We start from the raw sequence: 21,954 nt of genomic DNA on the forward strand, positions 1-21,954 counted from the left end.
ATATATATATATATATATATATATATATATATATATATATATATATAATTTTTACCTTACTGACCCCAGACTTTTGATTTGGTATGAATATGTTTAATTCCACAGAATGTCCACGGTAAAATCATGACGTAAGAAATCTTTTGAATTTAAGATACCAAAATATTTGAAAAAAGTACATTTTAACACTGAATTTACTTTTATTATCAGTAGCACAGTTTAAATTCTTGAAATGATAGACAGCTAGTCCACATTTTTTTGCTTCACATTTCTGTGTAGTTCAGCATTTTGCAACTTTTTGACACTCTTGTTTAAGATCCACTGTCAATCTCACAGTCACTCACCCAAACCTGACATTCATCTCTCTTAGGAAAGGACTTAGAAACGTACCTCTCCTATGCACAGTTGTACTTGTACAGTTTTTTTTTTTCTTTCGTTTTTTCTAGCTGGTTCTGTCCAGTTTTATTTTACACTTACTACACAAACAATTGGCCTAGAATGGCCCATCAGGACAGAAATACTTTATTGTTGCTGCCTGCAGGGATTGAACCAGCATCATTACAGTTATGAGCTCTAAACTCTGGCTACTACTCCACCTTCTCCAGCAGAGGAACTCTCTTTAATAACATCTATTTTCATCCTCATATCAGTCATTCCATTATATCACTCATCCGATTCTTGCATTGCATGTGATGCCTCTCATATGTTTGCATTAAATAATGGCGTAGACTAATATGAGAAATCATAAGACCTGCAAAATGAAGTGTGTGGACTGCCAAGATCTTCCCATTTAAAAACTCCAAACTACCAGAACATTCTTATCCCAAATAAAAGATGAAATCTGGAATTGAAGAGCTTGTTGAAAATAAAATCTTCAGCGCATTAATAATCCAAGATGGAGTCAACAGAATGTTGAACCTGCCGTTCTCCATTGAGAGTTTTATGGGAAGCAATGTTCCAAGACCGATCCCTATATGCGATCTCCTAACCACTGAAGTGTGACTGAAATCATATGAATGAATCTATCAGGTTTTTCATTTTTGGTACAGTTCTGTCTGCAGTTTTTTTTTACTTTTGCTCACACTGAAACATGCCACATGCTTGAGGTTTGGGAAAGCCATTTTGGACACAATAGTGGGCACTTAAAAGCCCTGGGAAATAAGACAGAGGTCAGAGTTGGCGGAGGGAGGTAGAGCGTAGCATTGGAAGTCAATATATGGCAGTGGGTTAGAGAGAAGAGAGATGGAAGGAGGGCATGGGGTGTTAATAGAATGAAAGAATCAGCAGGATGAGCTAGCCAGTGCAGCATGCAGTGTTGACAGGTAATCATTGAATGCCAACCATGAGGAGGGAACAGAAGCAGCAGAACCCTGGCTCTTTACTGTTTTTAGTGTCTCTGAGAGTAGATGACAGCTGATAAAGTGCCCCAGTAATCCCACAGTGCTGACTAAAAATTGTGAAATGAGACGATGATATTATCGGCTATAGACACTTAGCATCTAAAACCCATGAGATATCATAATAAGTTTGACATCAGAGCTCTTTTCATTGATTAGTTGTAATGTTCAGTGCTATAGGACACTTTTGTCTATTATAAAAATATATATTTATCTATATATATTATAAGTCAAGCAAAGCTTAAATTGATACCATTCAAATGTTTGGATCGTTATATATATATATATATATATATATATATATATATATATATATATATATATATATATATATATATATATATATATATATAATTTATTCCTTCAGTTTATTTCTTCATTCTAATATACAGACCTCATGAAACATTTTTTAATCAAAATTTGCTGCTTAATATTTTTATGTAAACACTAAGCATTGATATTTTTACCTTTTAATGGTCTTTATTGGGAAAAAAAAGTAAAGATGTGAAAGTCTTTACTATCACTTTAGATCAATTTTTTGCATTCTTGCAGAAAAATGGTAATATGCTAACTCTAAACTCTGAAGCTGTGAAGCCGAGTCTCCTGTGCTGAGCACTATTTCTGTGACGTCTGAGAACTGTTTCCAGATTGATCATTTATGAGCTTTCATGATATTTTAGAGGAGGCGAGGAGGCAGCTCACTAGGTTTTAGATCAAAACTAAACCAAATCCCTCTAGCAGCTCCAGGTCTCATCTATAAAGTATGCACTATTGTCTCCAGGCAGGTTTTCAGTTATTTCTGTTTTGTTTGTCCAACCTAAGACCCTCTCTTTCTCTCGGCCTGTTTGCAGCCCTGCTGGCTTCTGGACACTTCCTGGGAGGAATCTCCAGCAGTGGATACTTCATCCGGCAATCGCCAAAGGGTTATCTATTCTCACGGTCGGTGATGGTGTGACAGACACATCTTTCACGCTCTGATCTTCCCGAGGGGGAGCCACTAAGGATTAGCTGGCAGATGATGCATCAGGGGGAGGAGGAAAGGCCGTGTTTATCTGCTGTCCCTGTGTCACAGAGAGCTTCTGAGGAGCATTCAGCTGCCAGAGGCATCAGCGGGCCTCAGCCATCCAGCTGTTCACCTCACTGCCACAGCTAAAGTGATGAGTCCCAGCCTTCCCTTTCAGGTAGATACCACCGTTTCCTTGCTCTAATTGCCTGCTAGCCCAATTCCCCGGTTTAGGCTCCACCGTCTTGGAGTCTGTAATAGGTGGAAGTACAGTGTTACGTGAGAGGTCTCTGCCAAGCTGTGCTCCTTCCTTTCCCTGTGCAACGAGAACTAATGAAGAGAAATAGCTGCCATTTTGGGTCCCGGTGCTCACTGCATGTCACTTAGAGGAGACATCTATTCATTCAATTATAAGACTGGACTGACAAGATGGCTCAGCAGAGGCTTCTCATTGTATAAAGTATGATCAGTGCTTTAAGAAGCACTTTACCAGTACAACTGAGGATTTTATCCATATAATATAGCTTTTAACCCGTAAACTGGAGTGCTGCTTGGGGGTCGGGGTTTGGCAGGTTAACATGACCCTGTGCATGAGCCTGTGTGTTTTGTGTTGCCCTCAGCCAATCAGCTGATCAGTCATAGTGTTATTTTTGTTCTGGCTCATATTGTACTGGACTGCTTTTAAGTTAATCAATTTTATTTTGGAATGAATTTAAGAAAAAAAAAGTGCAGAAAGTTTTACTTGGGTATTTAGGGTGTTAATAGCAAATGTTAACCTGAATGATGTGATGTTTTTTTGATTACTGATATTCATAATTATTATAATAATAATAATAAATACTAATTAACAATGATGAATTTCTTGAAATCAGCATATTAAAAGGACTATGTGGCATTGAAGACTAGAGTAATAGCTTTTAAAAGTTCAGCTTTTACATCACAGGAACAAATTACACACACACACACACACACACACACACTTATATACACATTATATATATAATTTATAATGGAAAAATGTGTATTATTTCACAGTATTACTGCTTGTACAGTGTATTTCAGTGTAAGACATTTGATTCAGCGTTGGTGAGCATAAAAGTCAGCAAAACATTTGATTGGTAGTATAGTTTTAGAAGTAATGTTTAATTTGATTTTTTTTTTATTTAATTAAATCATTTTAGTTTAGCTTGCTTGTATAAAAATCAATACATTTCAGTGTTGGAGTAGTCACACTGGCTTTACAATTAAAATACAAATACAAAACAACTTGCTTTAAGCAACAACTAGCAGCCGGTGTTAAGCATGTTTGTTTTGTTTTTTTTCTTTTGCTAGCAATGCTATTAGCAGAGGTCAGTCATGATTAAATTATTCTGTAAACAAATGCGCAATAATGGAGGTCAATGAGATAAAGTGTGTAGCATCCTACTTAACCACCACTTTCAATGTAAAATATAAGTATTGGGCTACTGATATATTTGGCTACTTCATCTCATGTAACTGCAAAAAAGTACTTCTTCTTTTTTTTTATTTTGTAGAAAAACTTTTTAATGAGGGAAAAGGTACTAAGTTCACCTTTAAAATACTTTTTCCCTTCTTTTTGTTAATGCCAGCTTGCTAATACAGCGCAGGTAGCAGCTTATTATCAAGTTGTGTGCTTCTGTGATTTTTATGGACAAATAAGGCAGGCGGAAATGACAGGTGGTGTTCAAAGGTTTGCTCTGCTTGTCGAACAAAAGCCAATTGGACGCATTACTGTATGGAAATTCAAGCGAGGGGAAGGGAAGGCGTCTGTGATACAGTAAACAGGATTAGGAGCTTTTGTTTCCTTTGCTGTCAGAGCCGGTGGTGTCCTGTAGAGAGAGATCTAATGAAACGAGTCTGGCTGAGGCTGCATTAGACCTGTTACAGACTGTGCTTTAGTGTCCGTTGTGGGAGTTGTAATCAAACGTTAATTAGCAGGCCCACCTGTTTATAGACAGATCAGCTCGGATGCCCTTTCCCATGTGGAGATTTGGGGAAGTACTGCACGTTTGTTGAAGCTTTTCAGACGCAGTGGTCAGTGGGAAATGCTGCTTATTTTTTTCTTATTTTGCTTTAGAGTTCAAAGTCGAAATCTTTATTTTTAATGTTCTTTGGATTTTAGCTCACAGCAGGTTGGGTGGACACGCTTGCTGATGGTGCTTTTGTAAAACTGCTTAGCGGCTAGACTGTTTTGCACAAAATCCTGTCAATGACACCTATATTGTCGTATTAATTTATTTAAAAAATACATTCATTTTGTCTGTTTATATGGCAACGTAGAGGCACAAATGTCAGTGTGATATAGCTGAACAGATGTTATTGTAATAAGAATACAAAACACATACAAAATTTAATTCTGCATGATTTTATTATTGATATTGATTTTTTTTTAACATGTTAAAAAGTTAATTAGGGTTTATGATGCTCACCAATTTTTGTTATTGAAATCGGATTGGTTATGAAAATGGTCATTTATATTTCTGAATTAATAATTAATAAATAATGAATAACCTAGTGAAAATTTGATAATGTATTATATCAATATTTAATAAGTGTACGCTTAATTGTTTAAGTGAAATTCACGCTTTTACTTGGTTACACCATGTGGCATTTTAGAGTAATTAAAGCTAAACATTACATTAATTTATTCATTCATTTATGAGTGAATTCTATGGACCTTGGCACTTTAAACTAGATTTTGTCTGTCTCGTTGACAGCCTAATTTGTCATTAACCCACGTAGCAGACTGACAGGTTTTGAAAATGATGAAAGTAATAAAAGTAAGCATTATGTATATACATAAAATGTGGTTGTCAAACACAGAAACTATAGCATGTATAGATGTAACACTAGATTACAAGAGTGGTAAAAAGCCGCTTGTTTTTGATGTGAAATTCACTGCCTCAGCTAGAACTGATAAATTAATTCCCATGTGCTTCTTTGAAGATATATTTGAGCACGTGCCTTTTCACAACAATCTGATATGTAACCCACCAAATCTGGGAAGACGTTCAGCCTGCTGACAAAATGTACTTTGAACGGACCTTTGACCGTAAGCCTATAGAATCTAGAATATAACCCATGCATATTTAAATGTGATGGTTTCTTGCCCATTCGTGGCAGCCCAAATCGGAATGGGAGTCATTGCCTCTGTCTGAAAGAGTTAACTCGTGTGCTGCTTGAGAAAATCTCGACTGAAGTGTCATGAATCCTGAAGCGCAGAAGCTCTCTCAGGTTCTTAAAACTGCACACTGTGTTCCAGTCTGAGCCCACAAGCTTTGTTTGACCTAGTTATTCTAAAAAGCAGCGCAGGACTTTGACGCATTCGATTTCCAGGATGGCTGTGGCTGGTACGGCGGGTGACAAGCACATGCAACGTGCGTCAGTATTCACATCCTCCCTACGGCTGACAGGTCACAGGGAAAAGGCCACGTCCATCACGTTGAGCTTTTTCGCTCACAATCTGCGAATGTTTGCTTAGCTATATGTAACCTTTTAGAAATCTTGTGTTGTGGGTTTTGTGGCGTACATACCTATACAATCATTTATAGGTCTGTTTTTGTCCTTGGAAAGTATATATGGCATGCCTGTATAAGGAGGTTAGAGGATAAGCCTATAGTACATGTACAGTAGTTGATAAATATTACTCAGTTAAAAAACACAGTTAAAAAAATAGATCAATATTTCATTTATAATTAAATTTAAAATTAATTCTTGATATTTTAATTATTTTAACCTTAGTAAAGGACACAGCAGATTTCTATTTTAGCTTAATTCTGTTCTTTTGATTTTTCTATTCACCAGACAACATGAAAAAATATATACATCACAGTTTCCGCAAAACTATAGAGCGGTTGTAAGAGACTTACTTTACAATTATACAAAATGTAATTTCCACAAGTAAGCACCAATCATATTTATTAGAAATTATGGTTTACGTTTTTGTTCATCGGTTTTGCTGAAGTACAACTTATCTAATTGATATTAGTTCAGACATTATTTTGAAACAAGTGCTACTTAGCCACTGAGGGAATTTTTTAGCAGGTTTTGAGAGACGGGTGTTGAGTGTTAATTCTGAATGAAAGCTGACCTACGGGTCAACATCACTTCTTTATTCATGTTAAACTTAAATATTCTATGAATGTAAATGTAATGTAACCAAGCTAGACCCAAACAACCAGCTCTGTCCTTTTTAAGAGGATATCTGTGTATACCCTTTTGAAAATACCTAATTCTATCAAGACATTTACTTGTGGGAGCTGTTAAAGGATAAGAGATCTTTTTTCACTCCGTCAAGGCCTCTCGCCATATTCCTCTCAAATCAGATTTTCCTGCAACACTGCTGAAGCAATGAAATAAGAATCTAATTTTCCCAAATGAAATCAACCAAAAACCAATTGGGAGCTGCAGGCTTTCCCTGAGAAATCACATCAGAATAATTCCACATTCCAAACACATATTTTAGTCTGATAGCAATTCATCCATCAATACACCGATTCTGTCTAGCCACCTCGAACAGATCGTCCGCAGGTAATGCATTGTATGCCGTCTCTGTAAGAGGAAAATCAATCAAAATTTTAATTCAGATAATACTGTAATACACTGGTCTGTGCAGAGCCGTGTCCCATATATGAAACAAAGATGCTATAAAATATAGAGATTCCCATTTCTCGCCGCAGGACTGGTGCGAATGAATAACCTTGGTTTGTGCTGCCGAGCTGTTTAAATGAGTTACATTCCCATTTAGGTTGTCAATGGAGAAGTTTATTACATGTGAGAGGCATAACGTGGATCCGGTCCATTGCATATTTGCCATTTGAATAGTGTGCATATTTCCATCAGTCGTGCGTGACATAAAACAAACGCGCAGATACGGTAAAAGATGTTCATAGTTCGATATCAGCTGCCCTAAAAAGTGAATAGTACAAATACAATGCTACAGTGCAACTGCCATCTTGAAATGTTTGCCAAAAAGTTAATTGTAAATCAGATGTGCACCGAAATTCTCTCTCACCTATACACATGCTTGGAAAGTCAGTGATTTCAGAACTAATCCTTCACCCCAAGGATATGAATTACAGCGGCGGGGACGGAATTAAATGAGTTGCAATAAAAGGTGTTAATACCCTCAATTACTTCAGGGCTGAAAGACCCAGGGCTCTGCCTGTGTTTGCCGTGGTCGTTACCGCATCAATGCGTGCGGCTTTAAAACAGAATGATCCTGATCGTTCAGTGATTGTGAATGGCGCGTGTTCTCGATTTCATGTCCTCGTGGATTAAATGACTAGTCAGACGCATGCTGGTGATTAATGTAATGATTCCCTGGAGTTGTTTATCACACTTGGCTGCTGTATTCATTCCCTAACAGGTGAGAGAGAGCAGGATCACCATTGTTTTTGCTTTTGTTTTTTTTTTGTTTTTGCAGGACTAAAAGTGGACAGGACGTCAATGGGCTGGACTATGATTCTAAAAGATGACTCGGGTGTAACGGGCTGGACATGGCGCGTTGGGAACTACCTGCTGCTGTCTATGTCTCTAATTGGAATGCAAGTGAGGTCGGACCTGGAATTTCCAAAGGATAGACACTATGCGTGGAAAACGGGTAAGCGCGTTGTCTATGATGTCTATTCCTGTGATATGGAGATTTCTATGATAGATCTCTTTTTAATGGCTCGGCTTTGATGTTTCTCCCTCCTGTTAGCATTACACAGCATCCATCCATCCGTCCATTCAGGATTTTATCTCACTCTAGCTCCAAGCAATACCGTGTTTATCAGGAACTAGCGTAACAAATTCCTCCTTGCCGTTTTAACGTTTTATGCTGCTTTCTTCCTTCAAATGCTTAATTATTACCTTGCACTCTGAGATGTGGTCTAGCAGTTAGCGTGCTTTGTTTACTATTTACTCATCTTTTTGATGTTGTGAACACGTATGGAGCACAAAAGGAAAGCTTTCACAGAATGCTCAGGCTGCTCTTTCTCAAGCTGGGTCTGCCTACTTTTTTTGCAAAATTTGCTGCAGTGCTTTAACTTAATCTTTTTTGCAAAACTTCAGCTGCAGTGAACACCAACAACTTTCATTCCTTTCAGATTATATATTATTGATTAATAAAGACTTGGCAGTAGCTCACCCAATACAGAGTTAAATTTTATGTGATGTGAAGCATTTATGAACGAATCCTGTTAAAACACGAGTTGAGATAATAAGCCTTGTAGATACAAGCTAAAATGGCATTGTTGCTTTAGCAAATGTGTTTTACTTCATGTTTGATTTTGTTAACACCTTGGTTATGAATATTGGGTTTAGAATATTGGGTTTGGTATTGGTGCTAGAGTTTTTTCCAAGTATGATAGAGGATGAACTTTTTAGCGCTACTCACTGGGCTTTTTATTATTTGATTTACTGCATTAAAACATAAAACAATCAATGTAAGAAAAAAAAACTTTATAAAACTCATGTTCATTGGTAGCACTTTACATCCCTAATACGTAACAGCTACCTTACTAACTTTTAATAAGCAGCAAATTGGGAATTTATTTAGGCAAAAGTTGTAGTTTAATGGTATGTGTATAGCAAGAATTGGACTAAAATGTGACCAGTTCTGTTTCAAATAAAACTGAATATGCTTTTAGTGCCACTCTTTTCTCTTTAAAAGCAAGAAGTAACGCTATATATGATGTACGATGAAAGTGAATGGACACCACAGCTGTTCTTGATTCTTTTCTCTTTCATTTTAAGCAGTGTGGTCATTCTGTTAAATTTCTACTTTTGTGTCAAACGGATGAAGGGAACTTTCATGACTGATTTTGAACAACATGGAGGCGAATAAATGATGACAGAATTTTCACTTTTGGGTGAGAGATCCCTTTAATTGCATTGTATTGACTCTGCGCTCTGTTTGCTTGTGTCTTTGTGGAAAACTGTCTTTCATCTGTTCCTTTTTTCCCCCACTGAGAATCCCTCATTCACACAGCTCCCAACATCACAACGACACTGACATCTTACGCTGGAATGAAAAACTCTGCCGAGTTTGATCAAGGGATCCTGTGTGGATGTGGGTCTGTTAGCATAATATATGCTCTGAGAAAGATTATCCATCTCTTGCCGAACAATGACAGGCCCTACTGCAGAGAACGTAATCACATATAATGATGTATATAGTAATCTATTCCTAGTCCTCAAAGCTGGAGTAATTACCTACCGTTATGCCTAGCTCGAGATTTATGGGCTTTGCCAAGGCATTCTGAAGTAAGGCAGGATTTTCTACATGTTGTGCTCAGTTTCACAAACAAGAAAATCTGATTCCGACCCTTAATCTCTCTGCTTCTGTCAGAACAGGTCTGATTTTTCCCCTCGCTGCAATGATTGATTCCAGATAAGGACTTTTACCCTCTGCGTGTGCGACTTTCTGCAGCTGTTGACTTCAAAATATTTGATGAATGAAACACGACGGCATTTGCATTCCATAAATGATTTAAAACACCCAAAGGTGATTCAATTTGAGCCTGATTGTTGTCCTAGCTTTGCCTCCAAGAAGCAGACCTGCAGAATGAAGGAAAAAGCCCTTGGAGTAACAAACGCGGTGCATCGCTCTCAGATCAGCAGTGTGGAAAATGAAGTAATGAATTTAAACTCACTGCCTCAGATGTTTTCTCTGTCCCTGTGAGTGTGGTTTCTACCTTCTTTGTTCACAAAGGCCTCATTGGCTTTATGATCAGCGCTTTCATGTGCTTCCCCTCACTGTGACGATGGTACTACTCAAAAGATAAAGAGATTGATGAGCTACACTTGAAAAAGCCAGTGCGCAGAAAGAATCTAATCAGATCATCACGAGAGAGGCTGTGACATCTCTACAGAGCATTGACGGCTGATGTATATCTCTTGGAAAAATGAGAAATCACATCGCTGAATACATTTTATACTCTTTTTGCGAGTATGAGCGACGACAGGCATCGTACGTGCATCTGATATGTCAATGGCTGTTAGGTTTGACATCAATTATTTATAAAAAGGATTATCATATGGTTGGACCAATTAGCAGCACCTTACAGAGCATGAGAGATTGCTGGTGTAAATTATTAATGCCTTGATTATAAAGTCAACTCAGTTCCACTTAGCTGAGTTTGAATTATTAGGTTGTAGCGTTGGTTACTTTCTGCGGTTGTTGACTTCTTTCCTAGCACCAGTCGTCAGCTAGTCAGCATCTCTGTAAATTTCAAAGTCTGGAAAACATTCCATTGCCTCTTTGTCGGTTCATATGACTCTACACTTGTGGTAATTGGCGTCCTGTAATTCTAGGCGTTTAACCACAGGCAGAGCTGAGTTCAAATGAGTGCTCAACTGTTATAGGTGAAACCGCTTCCTCAGAGTTGGCAGAACAGTGTGACTCTTCACGTTATGGAGAGCCGATGTGTGCTTTAGGCTTGACCTTCATCATTGTCTGAGAAACGGGGGGTACCCAAGGCTGTGGGTAATGGGATGATCATTTAGCTCCTTAAACAAAGCACTCTCATTAGGGCCAGTGAGGAACAATCCCTTCTGCTCCATTTTTCACCAGCGACTGCCTGAAGAGAGAGAGAGAATGAGAGTCATCAGTGATTTGACTTTATGCAGGGTTTCTGCATGTGATTTTCATCTGAAATCAAAGGAGCCTGCTGAAAATGTGAGTATTATTTCACAATGAGCCATCTGAATCTTTAGCCATCATATCATTGACACCAGATAGCCATCTTTAACAAGCTGTAAATAATGGCAGGTATAGTTATCATTGTCAACCCTTGTGCACAGTAGGAATATTGTGTATTAAACGGTTTTTGGAATGACTGTTGTCCTTGTAAAGATATGAAGAAATGAAAGTAATTGTATCAGGTTTTTGTTTTGCAAAAATTGTGGATGAAGAGTATTTGCAGTGTATGTTGTTATCTGAGGATTTTTCAGCATGCTTAAACTTATTTTTGAGTTATTTATGATATATATATATATATATATATATATATATATATATATATTATGATTATAATTATTAATAGATTTTAAACAGTCAGAATTGAATCCCCAGTTTTAGCAAAAGTTGTTTTACAATAAATAACTTTACATTTACCTCTAGAAGCTGCTCTAGTGGATCTACTCTTTCCCTGCAGTTGCTCGAACACTTATCTTATAGATTATGTGTTTTTTAAATAGTAAAATAATGTATGTGTTTCTAGCTATCACATACGGTTTGCCTGAGAACTGAGTGCACTATTCATCAGAGTGCTATTATCTAGACAGCAGAAGAAATGCTGTTCAAATGCTTCATTAATTGTCTAAATATTGTTTTTGTTTTTTCTCTTGGTAAAAGTCCAGATGGTCTGTTTTTAATGAATGTTCACTTTATGTGATGATTTGTGATGATCACAATATTCATAAACAGTATTTGGAAAAAGTGCCCAAATGACCTACCACTTCTTCACTTGGGACTATTTTTATAGACTGTTTACTATCCCATGAGGCCACAGAAGAGGATATATAAATGGCAGTAAAACAATGGAATCAACTGTTTTTATTAGGTTAGTCAACGATGAATGTAGTATTACGAAAAAGAAGAATACAAGGTACTTCTTCTGGTCAAAAAAAAAGTTTAAAGCCTTTATTTACATTTTGCCCATTTTAATAAACATTAAAACTGCACACTGATGCATTTCTGCATTCAGGTATCAAACGAGTGACAGGTAGAGATATAATTAGTCTGTGACACTGGGAGAAACCAAAAAGCCATTACAAGGGGGGATATACATTATTGTTAGCCATTACAAATTGTGGAGAAAAGAGAGAGAGATACTATAGTAATTATTAAAGGGGGAAAGAAATCATACTTATAATGGTTTTGCAAAAATGGAATCAAATTGTTCATTCAACCAAGGAAAGATGGTAGCTCTCAACTGAAAGCTTAACTTTGTAAAAGTCTTTGTAGCCTATCACTGCTTCTGATTGATTCAGTCACTGTTTCCAAACCAATAATTTTTAAGTAGGTGGATTAGAGTCATGAACAAACACATAATGCACTGACATAGCATAATCTTTGTTTCATGTACAAATTGCATTTTGTGATCCCATAATCTCTTGCAACCTAGGTTTAGTTTGATTCGTTTAGACATTAAAGTCCATAGATTACATACATACTCTGATTGAATACATTTTCTTTGTTCAGACATCTGCAAATGATTTAATTTGAATTACATTGTCAGAATGATGGCAATGTTCACTCTAATTCATCTCCTACAACGAATAGTATGTCTGGATTACATTCATGCATTACAAATTCATACTTCCTATTATATGCTTTTTTAACAGTCTCCAAGTAATTACTTTTTTAAATGATATACCTCTGTATAGAAACATTAGAAATCACACATTAGAAATAACTGAAATAACAGAAGAAAAAAAAGTTCAATTTGAAATAACTGCCTATTTTTTTAAGTCAACTAAAATATTTCAGTTGTCACTTAAAAGTAACTTAAAATTTCAAGTAAATATTTTTTCTAAAAGTTTAAACAACTATTGTTGTTTTACAGTGTAAGGTTCATCAAAGATTAATTTTCCCAAAAATTCAGTTCAACTCTTTCCCCACCGCTGTTACAATGCTTCCTGCCAAAGAGAGTTTTTATGGCGATCCCTAGGTGTATTACAGGAAAGAAACCGTAGCGCATGTCTGAACTTTACAGGTCTACCAGGCTTGAAAAACAATAGATCGTATATTTAGATAATGCTTGTAGATTGTGTTTTTACCATTTTGAATCTGATTGGGACAAAGTAGGCTAGTCAGTGACGGAGATGCAGAAATATCTCAGACATCTCAGATATTAGTATGTATGTATGTATGTGCGTGATCTATATATAAATAGAGTATATGTGTGTGTGTGCATGTGATCTATATATAAGTAGAGTATGTGTGTATGTATATATGTATGTAGAGCAAAGGCTTGGTTCTTTTTTCTGATATATAATATGTTCATATATGCATAGCAGGAAGTATTCTGAGGGCCTTAAAATTTAGGTGAAAATCATTAAAAATGCTGGCAACTTTTTAAAAAAACACTGGCGGGCGGGCAAAGAGTTAAATGGGAACTCTAATATGAACAAAATGTCTCTGTATTGATCTTTTGCAGTGCTCCTTGTTTTGTCTTTCTAGAATATCAATTGTTATATATGATCCAAATATGTCAGCAGTTGCTCTATTACACTGGCTGTATGGAGTCTGATTGATTCGCTCTCTCAGATGAGTTGCACACTGTGAAAGGTTTCATTGCTCGAGTCACGTGTGGTCTTAAATCTGATGAGGCTCGGTTTGATTTGTTACACCAGTTCCTAATGTATGCAGAATATGGAATATGCATTAAAGGGCTGTTAGAATGTAAATATAAATTTTTATATTAATCTGGAAGTCGTGGTCTCTGTCTTAAAGAAATGTTTGCAAGGGCTGGTTTGTATTAAGCAAGCAAGATAACATTCAACGTGGAAAGTAACTTTTTAGGTATCTGGTTAACAGTAAGCATCACAGCCCTCAGTGTGGGAGACCTTACTTTAAAGTCCAATCCTATTTGCAAATATCACCATATCTCCTGTTCTTCAAAGTCCTGTTTATTTGCTCTTGTGATAAGGTTTATCTTAGAAAACAGAGCATCCGGTTGGGCTACGTTTCTCTATCAACGAGAATAAGCAATTAAACACACGTGGCAGTGCACTGTCTATTAGCGTATCAGTTATATCCTCCTCATGGATGTTAACAGATTTTCTTGAGGTCTGGATTTGCATTATTAGGAAATGTCTCATCTCATTCCCACATGCTTATCTCAAAGACGGGGGCTCAAATTTGTTCTGGATTTTTCATGCTTTTTTTTTTTCTGCAAAGAAAATGTATATCTTCATGCTTTAGTCATAACTTAGTAGGCGCAAATTAGAGCTGTGCCTCAAAGCATTTTATTTTCTTAAAGGCATGTATAGCTATTTTTGATCTGTTATAAATCTATTAAGATTTAATAGAAAGGCTGCAAACTGTTTCCTTCTTTATCTTTGAAAGAGGTCATTTCATTCCAAAAATTTTATCAAATGCAGTTTTTGTATTTGATTATCATTTTGCAGAGCTATCACAGAGGTGAAAGTAAAAGAAAAAAAACCCCCTTTGGTCAGACATGGCAGATTGACATTTTGAATATTTCCCTCTGACAAATACCAAGTACAGCAGAGAATGGCATTGTGTTATTTTTCTTTGAGAAATGGACTGGCATTTGAACAGGCAGAATAATGCTGCGGGTCTCTTTCTTTGTGGCCAGCAGCTTTATTCCCTCTCAGAACACAACCTACAACCAGCTCTAGTGTAAATCACTGCAAGTGACACTCACACCAATTACCACTTCCTTTCTTTCACAGAGATTTTTAGCACATTTATACAAATGATTCTCAAATCTAGACATTGTTTTGAACATGCTGAGCTAATTATATGTGTCTATCCTATGCATCTGGATACATCTATATAGTATGAGTATAAATTAAACATAAAAAATTAAATAATTTAACTTCTTGAGTCGGCTTGATTTCTGTGAAGAGGTTTTTTTGATGGCAAGCTGATTTTTTAGCAGTCGTTCATGTGTTCAGTGTCACAAGATCCTTCAGAAATCCTTCTAATATGCTGGTTTGCTGTTTAGTATTTTTGTAAAAAAAAAAAACAATATTTGAATAACATTATATGGAAATTAACAGAAGCTACAAAATTACAGTTTTTACATAAAAAAAATAGAAATGGTATGTCTACTTTTGATCAATGTAATTTTCTATTCATCTTACTGACACCAAATTTAACTAAATACACAATAAATTATTATGCATTTATATTTTTAAAATCCATGGAAATGAATGTAACTTATATTTTAAGTCTTTTGTTTTTTCCACAATCTTAAAAATAAAGGTGCTTCACGATGCCATAGAAGAACCTTTTTGTCTAAATGGGTTCATACAGAACCTTTAACATCTGAGGAACCTTTTTTTTATATCATAAAAGGAGAAAGAAGGTTCTTCAGATTATAAAAAGGTAAGAGAAAGATGGTTCTTTTAAGAACCTTTGACTGAATGGTTTCTTGTGGAACCAAAAATGGTTCTTTATGGCATCTCTCTGAAGTACCTTTGTTTTTAAGAGGGTAGTCTGTGTAAATTGGATCTGTTTTTTAAGTAAAATGGGTTGGGTCTATCTGTATTACATTGATTAAGCTCATGTAGATCCTCTGGAGGACTAAACAGTAATGTTTCCAGATGATGTGCATCTAGATGAAATGTGGGAACTTGAGGTTGAGAGCAGAAGAGCAGAGGCAATGATTCCCTGCAATGAGAAATCAATAAGGGTTTCATTAAGGAGGGGAGGGTTCATCACGGCCCTTTTGTCATGTATCATTCAGCATTCAGCGGCCGCTGTCGATCACAAGGATAAGTAAATGAAGATGAAAATAAAAAGTGAGGTGTTACAGTATTACCAGCAGACTCACGGTAACCTCACGTAACTCACTGTTAATGAGCATCTTGAGGATATGAACTGGACGTGAGAAGTCGTCTGGCTTTCATTGCCAAAGCTAAAATGAATATAATATTTATATTTTAAAAGAATAGAGACAGAATACATTTCTTTTATACCAACTGTTTTTGCTGCAGGACTCAGATTTTGACAATTTAAGTTTTTAAATGTCTCTTCAATTTCAATGGTTTCACGCTCAGGGCAGTCAGTAATTGACTGCACAGAATAAATTGTGGTCGGCGCACATTTATCCTTACTGCTAGTGAACCCGTTTTTAATGCAGTCTGAGTTGTATTTTACCTTGCGGTGGTTTGTTCATGGTGGGAGGAAAAGCAAAATGCTTAAAAAGGTGTTTGTCCAGTTGACCTAAAGAAATCATTTTGACAGAGAGATGGCAAACACGTATGTTCTTAATAGACACTTTCTTACCGAAACAACTTGAGCAAATCACATGACTTGAAATCATTTTTGCTGTAACTGTCATCTGTATGTTTATTGTGCTCACCTTGGAACACAGCTGTAGATGCATGTTTACAGCTCTCCTTACATTATGTGATAACGTGATTGGGAGTTGTAGTTGGTGTGTGCTATCTTCATGAGCAGGGGGAGCTGATTGAGGTTGTCTTAAAAGCTTTACATTCAGCCTCCCCAGACCCACCAGACAGGAATTTTCCAAGCCGTTTTCATTCCCAACAGAACATTCCTTGCCAAGATACAGATTTCTGAAAGCCTTCTGCCTCTGATGTTCCTTGACTCTGTGAAGGTTATTTCATCAACCGCATACAAAGTTCCTGTTCTTTCCTTTTTTCACATTTCTAAGATATTTGAAATTTTAAATGTTTTAAATTTAAAAAAAATTTGAAAAAAATTTAAATGTCACAAAATGTATTTGTGTTTGTATATTTGTTTGTATGCATATGTGTAATCTTTATGTATATCTATGTATCTTAAAATTTATATTAAATTGTTTAAATATATTGCACTTTATCTGTGTAACTATAAAATATAGTTTTGTTTTTGTATGTGTGTATGTGTGTGTGGCCAAATCAACATATTGTTCTTTACATATCTTCGTTCTATCTCTTAGTTTTCAGAAAAAGTTTGCAGAGCAGCAAATTGGAGCTTCCGAACCATAAGCTTTAGATATATTATAGTAAGTCTTCAGTGAGCAAGTGTGGCCTTTTGGGACTTATATTACCATATTCTCACATATGATAAATCACCATATGTTTTCTCTAAAAAAAAGGCATTAAATCAGAATGCTTTCATGTCCATGAGTAGGAAAGCGTTTGTCATAAACTGTGCACACTGAGAAAATAACATGTTTTTACACAAAAAAACAAAACCAAAAAACCATTGTGCAGGGTCAATTACAGCTCTTTCGGGTAAAAGTGTGAAAAGAATGCCAAAAGCGATGTGACAGACACACTCTGTAGGTGCTGGCATGCCTACCAAACTATCTGGTGCTTCTGGTTAAAGGCCAAAAGCTGTGTGTTGTCTAACAGGAAGGCACAGGAGATGCGCCCATATGCTCTCACTGGAAGCCTAATGTCATATGCAGCTCGTACAGCAGTCGTTGTCAACTTTCACTTCAGTACACAGATTTTACACCTTTCTACGTTTATTTAACATGCATGCAATGTTAAAAAACACTTTCATCGTCTTGTAATATGAAATTGCTTTTACCTTATTTGCGCAGCATCTTCAAACTATTTTGTCTAACGATTAATTTTGAATGAGACACACACGTCTCCTGGACAACCTGTATAATTCAGATGACAACAATGACACTCTTGAAGGGTATCCAGACAAGTGTGACATATGCATCAGACGTTTAATCAATGGTCCGTGGGTGTGAGGTCTGAAACTACATTATAGGTTACCAGGAAAACAAAATGTCCTTAAAACCTGTAAATGTGTTAAAATATTATTTTATTATAAAAAACCATACACACCTAGAGGATTGTGGCTAGGATTTTGTGTTGCAAATAGTTGAAGTTGTACAGTATGCACTACTATTCATAGTTGTGTTAATGGTTTGGGTTATTCGGCTGTTGTACCAAGTGACAGACTAATTTATTCGAAATCCTGTAGAATTCGATTGGACTCTTTTCAATGTCCTCTTCTCTTTTTTAAAGACCTTTTTGTACTAAAAATGGCCCTTTGGCGCTGATAAACTGAATGTGACGATAATAACCAGCGATGACAAACTGATGGTTTAAGGAACTTGACAACATCTTCTGAAAATTAATACGACAGTCGGTGTAACTCTGACAGCGCTGACAGAAAAACTGCCTAAGTTAGGGGACTGACACGAAAACATTGTCAAAAACCCATCACTTTCCATCAGGTAGGAATTTACAGCTCAGCAACTGTTGTGGCAGTAATGTTTTCTCTGTGTCATCACAAATTACCCACCCAGCCAGTGCAGCAACAGATTCAGTGAAATTGGTTCCCCTGTGATTAGATTTTCTCCTCTCTCCCACACAGTCCTGTTTGAAGGTCTATACCGTGTGTGCGGTAATTAACATGGTATTACATGGCCTCGGGGCCACTCCAGGGGCCCTTGCGAGAGCCCTAGCTAAGGTGCAGTGGATGTCATTGTCCTCCTGTCATACTGCTGTCCGAAGCTCAAGACTATGGTAATGCTCACCGTTCTCTATTTTACTCCACATTCTCCCATTTAACAATGAATTCGGTCAGAAGGACTGTAACGGATTCACTGCCCTAGATATATGGCATCGTTCCCTTGTTAGTAGGGAGTTTAAGACACCTGTAAATGTCATTTGCATTAATTAAGACCTGTGTATGAGGAGTCTTGAGTCATTATACTAGCAGTACAGAATCATAGCGTAGCAGGATAGATGTTTCATTAGAAGGAAATACTAAAAATATTGCACAAAATCTCTTATACGGCAAAATAAGATTACGTGAAGTTGAGTTAAAGTGACAGTTCATCCAAAAATTTTATCATTTACTTCTCCTCAGAAGGTATTTTTATGCAGTGAAAAACAACATTGGAACTGATTACATTTCATTTTAATAGAAAATAAGAACACATTGTTCAAAACTTTATTCCCCCCCCCAAAAAAATTCTGTAAATAACATAAGGGTAAGTCAAATATGGCAGCATTTTCATTTAAGGATGTACTTTTACCTGATCTGACCCCGAAGATGACTTTCATTGTTTTGCCCTCTCAAACTACAAAAGACTAACTACATTTGCTTCAAATATTATACATAAATCCGTTTTCACCACCATTTTGTTATGGCCTTTTAACATAAGCCTGAAGTTCTTGTAAGTGATGATAAAAAGTAACTTATACATGTCCCAGAAATGTACAATCACTTGTACAATAAAGCCGCTCTTAAAAATGCTTGAACTTTAAGCATATGGTCCCTAATGAGCTTTTTAGTGGAAGTGGTTATTTCATATCCCACGTGATGCAAATCAGAGGCTTAAAAGTCCAGATACTTTTTGGACGCCATTGTATATATCTTATTACAGGTCTAAAATGTAAATGTAAATGTGTGGTAAAAGCTGCAGGCCAGGTGACAACAAACAAGTCAGCATGCATCCATCAAGAAGGTGTAGTTATGCATGTCTATACCAGACGTGTGGTGCAGCAAAACTAGATCTCTCTCTCTCTCCCATTACAGTCAACAGAGCTGTCTACTCTGGAAGCACCCCGATGTGCCTTCAGCTCATGGACATCCTCTTTCTATTTTTAACTTGCTGCACATCTAGTCCAGCCACTTATTTTTTGGACTGCAAAAAAAAAAGTCTTTATTTACAAATGTCAAATGTGTTATTTGACGGCTGTGTATTTTAGTCTTTGTTTAAATAACTTTTGATTTTTCAAAGGCAGATTGTGATGTTTCTGGCTTTTTAATGAGACCTGCCTGATGTGCACTTGGCATATTGAAGAACCAGAATTTGAGGCATCATTAGTTGTCTGAACATGTGGAGTAGTGCGTAGCTATAGATGAACTGAATAGATGTGTATTGTGACTCGCTCTACGTGTTTCGCCAGTAGGTGGCTCCAGTTGCCTGTCTTCATGAGGGAGCCAAAGAATCGTTCACTGAACCCATTTATTTAAACACTTCAAGTATTCGCCGTTAAATCAAGTGTCTGTAGTAAAACATCGCTGCTGTTATTTCTCACAGAAGCTCAGCGTGAATACTTTTGGAACTAACTTGGTAAAGCATAAACAGACAAGGTAAATGTCCAGAACATGTTTTTGCATAAGAAACGTACTGTAGAATGGGAAAAAAAAGAAAGGTAGACTGTAACAGAAATGCTCTAGATATGCCATCTTGCCCTAGTTACAAGGGAATTTAAGTCACCTGTAAATGTCATTTGCTTTAATTAAGACTTGGGTCTTTTGTACTGACTGTGTACAAGAAGATTTGGGTCATCGTACTAATAGTGCAGAGTCATTTGCGTAGAGAGACATTTCATTAGAGAATAACACAAAAATGTTCAGTGAAATCAAAGTGCTCTTACATTGTCAAGAGTTAAAGGGTACCTTTAACTAAAAAAAGCTTACTCAAAAATGTCAATTTTGTTCTCATACCATTTTAAAAGGAGATTTTTGTTCATACAGCGAAAGTCATTGATTTTCATTGTTTGAATATTTTTTTTTGTGGGTGTGAGTAAATGGCCCCCATTTGCATCTCAAATATAAGTAACTAAATATCTAAGGGGGCATGAAATGGAAAATCAAATAATTATCTTAATATGTACATATAAGCTATTACTCTACAATAAACCCATACTGAAAGACACATACCTCAAACAATTTCGAGTTTCTACCCTTCTGAAATGACAGGATTTGAAATCGCCCCGGTCATGATGTCGAGATTTTCAACTGCACATCTCTTAACATGCATTTCAGGATGGTAGGCTCTTAACAACTCATGTCAGATCATCAATCACAAGAGCGGTACTGCTGTGAGGGGAAGATGTCGAGTCAGACCATCCGTTGTTGTTCTGCTCCTGAATGTAGACAAACAGCATGGCGCAGCACGTCTGTGATTACTGTACCTGCAGCAAGGTGGATTTAGTATTATTAAATAATATTTTTCTCTGCAATTAAACCAGTTCATTTAAATGTTGCCGCATTGACATTCTCCCGTTACCTGAGAAAACTGCTTGGGCTGTGCAAGTTGCCAGCGTTTTTATGTGTCACTTGCCGATTCTTTTCAACCAGACTGAAATAGTACACACGTTTCCGCCTTTTTTCTTAACCAGTCACAGATCCATAAGTTTCTTTCAGCTGTGTGTGTTGTTCTGCTGGGAATGCAGATCTCAGGTGGAGGCGCGGGGAGCCTAAACGAGACGCTCCTGAGGTTGCATCTCAATGAGCTGAGAGAGAGCACACAGCTGTAATGATAAACAGAGCCAAAGCTGCTGCTGGGCTTTTTCTTTTATACTCTATCAGGGAATTTCTCCCTCAAACAGGGCTGGTTTGTTTTCAGAAATGAAAGGGTCATGTACTCTGTGTGTTTAGATATTGAAGGAAATGCCACACTCTGAGGGAGTGGTGTTGTAAGAGACATGCTGGTATTAAATTTGATTGTTTTCTTTGTAGCAAGTTGTCAATATGCTGTATATCCATTATTATTCGCTGTAGATTCTGAAGATATGTATGCGCTTGTGTGTGAGTGTGCACATATCTGGGGAGAAATATTGAAATCTGTTTTTTATTTTGCAAACATGAAGCTAATAAACATATAAAATACTATCGATATCAAAACTTGAATTTCATAGTTCATGTCACTGGTGTAAATTACACAAAAAATGTATTATTATAAAAAAAGTTTTATATATTATAACTAAATATGAGCCAAAAAAAAATCAAGCTCAAAGAGTCTGCGATTAAATAAGAATATTTAATTAAATAAAAGCAATAGCTGCAAAAAATACATTCTACATACATTGTAGCAATCAACTGAATGAAAACACTGCACATTCATCATAGTGTAAATTAAA

At 36.5% G+C, this 21,954-nt stretch overlaps 1 protein-coding gene across 7 annotated transcripts in view; it reads left to right on the plus strand.

Annotated features, from left to right (window-relative positions):
* The first annotated feature begins 2,249 nt into the window (after positions 1 to 2,249).
* thsd7ba (thrombospondin, type I, domain containing 7Ba) overlaps positions 2,250 to 21,954 on the plus strand; it is a 123,873-nt gene continuing 104,168 nt past the window's right edge. For all 7 annotated transcript variants that reach the window (XR_006251853.1, XM_043249639.1, XM_043249642.1 and 4 more), the window contains exons 1-2: positions 2,250 to 2,575; positions 7,844 to 8,020. Coding sequence is in view for 6 of the 7 variants with exons in the window: in XM_043249639.1 (XP_043105574.1) it covers positions 7,867 to 8,020 (154 nt within the window). In the remaining variant the exon portion in view is untranslated. The remainder of the gene's footprint in view (positions 2,576 to 7,843; positions 8,021 to 21,954) is intronic.

Source organism: Puntigrus tetrazona, chromosome 9, assembly GCF_018831695.1.
Source record: "Puntigrus tetrazona isolate hp1 chromosome 9, ASM1883169v1, whole genome shotgun sequence".
Lineage (NCBI taxonomy): Eukaryota > Metazoa > Chordata > Actinopteri > Cypriniformes > Cyprinidae > Puntigrus > Puntigrus tetrazona.